Source organism: Triticum dicoccoides, chromosome 2B (genome assembly GCF_002162155.2).
Source record: "Triticum dicoccoides isolate Atlit2015 ecotype Zavitan chromosome 2B, WEW_v2.0, whole genome shotgun sequence".
Lineage (NCBI taxonomy): Eukaryota > Viridiplantae > Streptophyta > Magnoliopsida > Poales > Poaceae > Triticum > Triticum dicoccoides.
In genome coordinates, this window is record NC_041383.1 from 652,725,679 (window position 1) to 652,732,514 (window position 6,836).

Sequence of the window (6,836 nt, forward strand, 5' to 3'; positions counted from 1 at the left end):
CCATAGTCAGGAAACCATGACTATCTGCTGATCACAACGAGCTGGTCAACTAGAGGCTTACCAGGGACATTGTGTGGTCTAAGTATTCACACGTGTATTACGATTTCCGGATAATACAGTTACAGCATGAATAAAAGACAATTATCATGAACAATGAAATATAATAATACTTTTATTATTGCCTCTAGGGCATATTTCCAACACTGTGTAGTGTGCTTCAGTGAGAGAATGTTCGTCCATACATATTATTTGTTCCCCTCCTAGCGTGCCTTTTCCATCCAGTCTGCCCTTATGCCGCGATTCAGGAACACCAATCGGCTTAAGGTCAGGAATAAAGTCAATACAAAACTCAATGACCTCCTCATTTTGATGGCCCTTGGAGATGCTTCCTTCTGGCCTAGCACGGTTATGAACATATTTCTTTAAGAATCCCATGAACCTCTCAAAGGGGAACATATTGTGTAGAAATACAGGACCTAAAACGTTAATCTCTTCGCACAGGTGAACTAGGATGTGTGTCATGATGTTGAAGAAGGATGGTGGGAACACCAACTCGAAACTGACAAGACATTGCACCAAATCATTCTGTAACCTTGGTATGATTTCTAGATCGATTACCTTCTGAGAGATTGCATTGAGAAATGCACATAGCTTCACAATGGCTAATCGAACGTTTTCCGGTAGAAGCCCCCTCAATGCAACCGGAAGCAGTTGCATCATAATCACGTGGCAGTCATGAGACTTTAGGTTCTGGAACTTTTTCTCTGCCATGTTTATTATTCCCTTTATATTCGACGAGAAGCCAGACGGTACCTTAATACTGAGCAGGCATTCAAAGAAGATTTCCTTCTCTTCTTTGGTAAGAGCGTAGCTTGCATGACCCTGATGTATGCCGTCTTCTCCGTGCATACGTTGCTGGTCCTCCCGTGCCTCAGGTGTATCTTTTGTCTTCCCATACACGCCCAAGAAGCCAAGCAGGGTCACGCAAAGATTCTTCGTCACGTGCATCACGTTGATTGCGGAGCGGACCTCTAGGTCTTTCCAATATGGCAGGTCCCAAAATATAGATTTCTTCTTCCACATGGGTGCGCGTCCGTCAGCGTCCTTTGGAACAGGTTGTCCGCCAGGACCCTTTCCAAATATCACCTTCAAATCCTTGACCATATCATGTACATCAGCACCAGTACGGTGGCGAGGCTTCGTCCGGTGATCCGCCTCACCTTTGAAATGCTTGCCTTTCTTTCTTACAGGATGCCTGCTCGGAAGAAATCGACGATGTCCCAGGTACACATTCTTCTTACAACTATTCAAATATATACTGTCGGTATCATCCAAACAGTGTGTGCATCTGTGGTATCCCTTGTTTGTCTGTCCTGAAAAGTTACTGAGAGCAGGCCAATCATTGATGGTCACAAACAGCAATGCCTTTAGGTCAAATTCTTCCTGTTTGTGCTCATCCCATGCACGTACACCTGTTCCATTCCACAGTTGTAAGAGTTCTTCAACTAATGGCCTTAGGTACACATCAATGTCGTTGCCGGGTTGTTTAGGGCCTTGGATGAGCACTGGCATCATAATGAACTTCCGCTTCATGCACAACCAAGGAGGAAGGTTATACAAACATAGAGTCACAGGCCAGGTGCTATGGTTGTTGCTCTGCTCCCCAAAAGGATTAATGCCATCTGCGCTTAGACCAAACCATACGCTCCTTGCGTCATCTGCAAACTCCTTCCCGTACTTTCTTTCGATTTTTCTCCACTGCGACCCGTCAGCGGGTACTCTCAACTTTCTGTCTTTCTTACGGTCTTCTCTGTGCCATCGCATCGCCTTGTCATGCTCTTTGTTTTGGAACAAACGTTTCAACCGTGGTATTATAGGAGAATACCACATCACCTTGGCAGGAATCTTCTTCCTGGGGCGCTCGCCCTCGACATCACCATGCTCATCGCGGCTGATCTTATAGCGCAATGCACCACATACCGGGCAAGCGTTCAAATCCTCGTACTCACCGCGGTAGAGGATGCAATCATTAGGGCATGCATGTATCTTCGGCACCTCTAACCCTAGAGGGTAGACAGCCTTCTTTGCTTCGTACGTACTCTCGGGCAATTCGTTGTCCTTTGGAAGCATATCCTTTATCATTATCAGCAACTTTCCAAATCCCTTGTCAGATACACCATTCTCTGCCTTCCATTGCAGCAATTCCAGTGTGGTGCCCAGCTTTTTCTTGTCACCTACGCAATTCGGGTACAACAATTTTTTGTGATCCTCTAACATGCGCTGCAACTTCTTCTTCTCCAAATCACTTGCGCAGTTTCTCTTTGCATCGGCAATGGCCCGACCTATATCATCAACGGGCTCATCTGATGCCTCTTCTTCAGCTTCTTCCCGCATTGCCGGCTCAGCTTCTTCCCGCATTACCGGCTCAGCTTCTTCCCCCATTGTTGTATCATTGTATTCAGGGAACCCATGGCCAGGATAGTTGTCGTCGTCCTCTTCTTCTTCATTGTCTTCCATCATAACCCCTCTTTCTCCGTGCTTGGTCCAAACATTATAGTGGGGCATGAAACCGGACTCAAACAGGTGGACGTGAATGGTTCTTGACGTAGAGTAATTGCAACCATTCTTACAGCCAGCACATGGACAAGGCATAAAACCATCCGCCCGCTTGTTTGCCTCAGCCGCAAGCAGAAAAGTATGCACGCCCTCAACGAACTGGGGAGAGCATTGGTCATCATACATCCATTTCCGGCTCATCTTCATTACACAACACCGAATAGACCAAATTAATACAAGTTCATACAACACTTAAATGCAACAAACAAATAACTCTCTAGCTAAAGCATTTAAATGCAACAACAAATGCGATCAAGATTGCAACTAAGGTAACAATTGATCCAACAGCATAATGATACCAAGCCTCACTATCGATGGCATATTTTCTAATCTTTCTAATCTTCAAGCGCATTTTCTCCTTCTTGATCTTGTGATCATCGACGACATCGGCAACATGCAACTCCAATTCCATCTTCTCCCCCTCAATTCTTTTCAATTTTTCTTTCAAGTACTCGTTTTCTCTTTCAACTAAATTTAACCTCTCGACAATAGGGTCGGTTGGAATTTCTGGTTCACATACCTCCTAGATAAAAATATCTATGTCAACTTGATGGGCATAATTTGTCATAAACATGAAATGCAACAAATAGTTCTAAAAGAGAATATACCACATCCGAATCATAACAAGGACGAGGGCCGACGGGGACGGATATCAAAACCATGGCACTATGTATAACAAATAACGTATGGGTAAGATAATTATTATACGAGTAACTATATATCCAAATCACACAAACATCAATTTTTTATATAAAATTTCATGAACAAGAGGCTCACCACAAGGTGGTGCCGGCAACGGGACGGTGCGGGCGATCGACGGTGGTTACGACGGAGATTTAGAAGGCACTAAGTAAACCACACCTACATATGCAAACTAAGTGTTATTTTAACCTCAAATTGCATATAAATCAAATACTAGCACATATATATATTTCCTCCCAAATTACTAAACTCACAAATTAATAACTATATAAAGCATTGCAAGAGCTAATCTAGCAATGAGAGATGAAAGGACAAAGTTGCTAACCTTTGTGATCATTTGAATGGATGGGGGCCTTCAAATCTTGACAAATTTTGGGCAAAATGTGTGATGAGCTCGAGAGGAAGAGGGGAAGAACAGAGAGGAGAGGGGAAAGGGGAAGAACAGAGCGAGCTCGAGTGGATGAAGGGTTTATGTAGGACGACCTTTAGTACTGGTTCGTGCCAAGAACCGGTACTAAAGGTGCTGGAGGGGGCCCAGACTGACAACATCCTGCCACCACTCTCATTAGTACCGGTTCGTGGCACGAACCGGTGCTAAAGGTTAGCCACGAACCGGTACTAATGAGAGCAGCCCGGCTAGCCGTTGGAACCGGCACTAATGTATACATTTGTGCCGGCTCAAATACAAACCGGCACTAATGTGCTTCACGTTTGATCCTTTTTCTACTAGTGATGTATGTGCCGCCACGGTAGTTACTCCATCCTGAACACCGGCGAGTGAGAGAGCAGGTATCAGGAACCTCTCGCCCTTGTGATCTTGCACTAGGAGAGGGCAAATTAGGTTTTTGTGAAGCGCTTCACGTGGCCACTCGTGTTCTTCACCACGGGTCGACTACCTCCAATGTCGGGCGTTGTTGCGTGCTGTCGTCACCAGCGTCTACTTTGACCGGCCCTCACCAACTTCCTCGTCGACAACATCGCCTCTACCATAGCCACCGCTGCTTCATTTGCAACCGATCAGTGTGTGTGTCGTGATCTAATCCAATCTTTGATTATGGCTATTGTTGCATGTGCAATATTGTTGCTCATGTTGCTCTGCTAACTAGATCATAAAAGTGCACGTTGCCGCGCCCGTCTATCTTAAGGACATTTTAACAAAAGAATGGTAAAAATATATAAGATAATCTAGAAATTATACTATTTGGAACCCTTGCAATTTAGCTATATCTCTAACCAAAGTATTTATAAAGTACGGAGTAATATGCATCTAATTTAGGGTACATCAATAAGTTATACCGTAGTATGCCATGCCACATAACAGAGCTGGCTACAAGTTATTAGAATGAAGCCATCCAACTTAACATGACATACAACAGTAGTTGTGTAATAAACTCTAAGGATGATCCCAAGTAACCAAGGAATTGTTAAACTGATTACAAGCATGCAGTTTGTTATCAGTTGGCGATGTTTGTCTGATACAAGTTGTAGCAGCAAGAATACCAAACACACATGTAGAAAGTCTTAAAAAAAACAATGATAATAGGCAAATTAGGGTTGCAACATGTTTCGCAACATCAGTGAGTATATAGAAATGAGCTGTAATAGCTTACATGGTGCTCAAAGCCCCAGCTTAGGAGACAAAATATAGAAAACTCATGTTCTAAGGTCAACTAAATGAAACAAAGTGCATTCATTAGAACTTCAGCACGACCATTTATTAAATGGTCTACCTGTTAGACCAAACATCCTGAACCTATGGAATACATGATCTGAAATGTTGGGGTTCAATGTATTTCATACTTTGTGCAAAGAGGGAAAGGACTACCAAAAGAAAATGAACACCACACACCATACTTATTTGCATGTAATCAGTTCTCCAGATTCAGTTGAATTGATGAAATAATACCATGCTATCAGAAGTACTTGCAGCTACTAAGACAACACGTTATGCAAGAAAAAGTCATTCTATATAAATCCGCCATGTCCATAGGTAAGGTAGGCAACCGGTCATTTACCTCTTCTAGTGGTAGTGTGTATGGATGAAGAAATAGGCGTTATCTTCGATCTGGATGCAACTCGATGTTGCGACTGGCCGCCTATCTCTCACTCTCCACGGTGTTCCTCGATCCTCGTCAATCAAGAAGGTCACGGTTGGGGAGACAGCAGTTGCCACCACTGCCACCAGCCGCACTCCTACTAGCCCCAGTTGATAAACAGGAGAAGCGATGGGAGGTAAATAGTGAGATAGCGGCGCCACCATGGCCTTCCCCTGCCGCCCCTCTGCCTTCTCGATTTGAACATACGAAGAGATGAGAGAAAAACACTGAACGGGCCTCGCTTACACAGTCGTAGGCCCGATTAACATGTTTCAACAATTAAGCCCAATTAACGTCAGAGCGCTCAGGTCGCTCTGCAGAGCAGCGGCCTATTTAACGTGAGGAGTAGGCCTAGTTACGCTAGATAATGGACAGATGAGTACGGTGGGACGACCAAAAAGAATAAGAGATATGGTGCGTTTGAACGTAATCGGACGGTTAAGGAGTCTAAATCGTTGTGAGGGCTCCTAGCTAGCTCTGTTTTACTATTTAGTAATATGGTATGCTAGAGTTATGCATGCTAATAATTGTTTTAATCATGATTTATGTTGTAGAATTAATCATGAAATTGCCAAATTTCAACACATTGTGTATTGTACTACTCTCTGATGTTGTCTTGTCGTTTGCCTTCCGCACCAATCTATCATCAATAAGAAACAACGAGTCTACATTTGAACTACATGGCATGCCATACAATACCACACCAGATTTATTTATTTTTAATCGGAAATGTCGAACCGGACTGGGTGACCGACGTTAGTGGGTGCTCTGGATTGCAACATTGTTATATCAATTGGGCACAAGTCACACAAATAATGATGCAACATCAATTGCGCCATTACAAGCAAGGATGCTTGTTGCATTTGACAACATACCTCTGCAGCAAGAGAAGGCCAAACAAAGCTATAACCGGGTCACGCATGTTCCTCTAGTTGCTAGCAAATCTCGTGTTAAGAGACATTAAAGATCGCGCACATAGGATCATCAGAGGTAGCCGTGTACGTGAAAATTCAAACTACACATACTTCAGAAAATAGCAAATCAGGGACTAAATTGCCCAATGAAGAACATGCTCGGCTTCTGTGCCCCTGTACAAGCTAAATCAGGAAGCTTGAAAACGAACGTGAGAAAATGTGCATTCCATTCCTCCGCACACGGTACCCAACCGTTCAACCAAGGATGACGTGGACGCGGACGGCGAGGGTGAAGATGGAGATGAGGGCGAAGTAGATGACGGCGTGGAAGAGCACGGAGACGCCGCTGGTCTGCTTGTTGCCGAACTCCAGGAACCTGTTCTTGCCGGGGACCTGGAAGAGCAGCCCCGGCGAGAGGACGAAGAGCACCAGCGCGATGAACACCGGGGCCCAGTCCGCCATGTCTACTCTCCGGCAGACTTGCTCTGGGATCGTACGTAGGAGCAGT

General features: G+C 44.4%; 1 protein-coding gene across 1 annotated transcript; it reads right to left on the reverse strand.

Moving 5' to 3' along the window:
- Window positions 1-6,244: 6,244 nt before the first annotated feature.
- LOC119368214 lies at window positions 6,245-6,836 on the reverse strand. Its single transcript, XM_037633534.1, has one exon. The coding sequence runs from the start codon at window positions 6,788-6,790 to the stop codon at window positions 6,584-6,586; it is 207 nt and encodes a 68-aa protein (XP_037489431.1). The 5' UTR covers window positions 6,791-6,836; the 3' UTR covers window positions 6,245-6,583.

Excerpts from the sequence above, each read along its gene's own strand:
- LOC119368214 (XM_037633534.1), bottom strand. The coding sequence starts at position 6,790 with ATGGCGGACTGGGCCCCGGTGTTCATCGCGCTGGTGCTCTTCGTCCTC.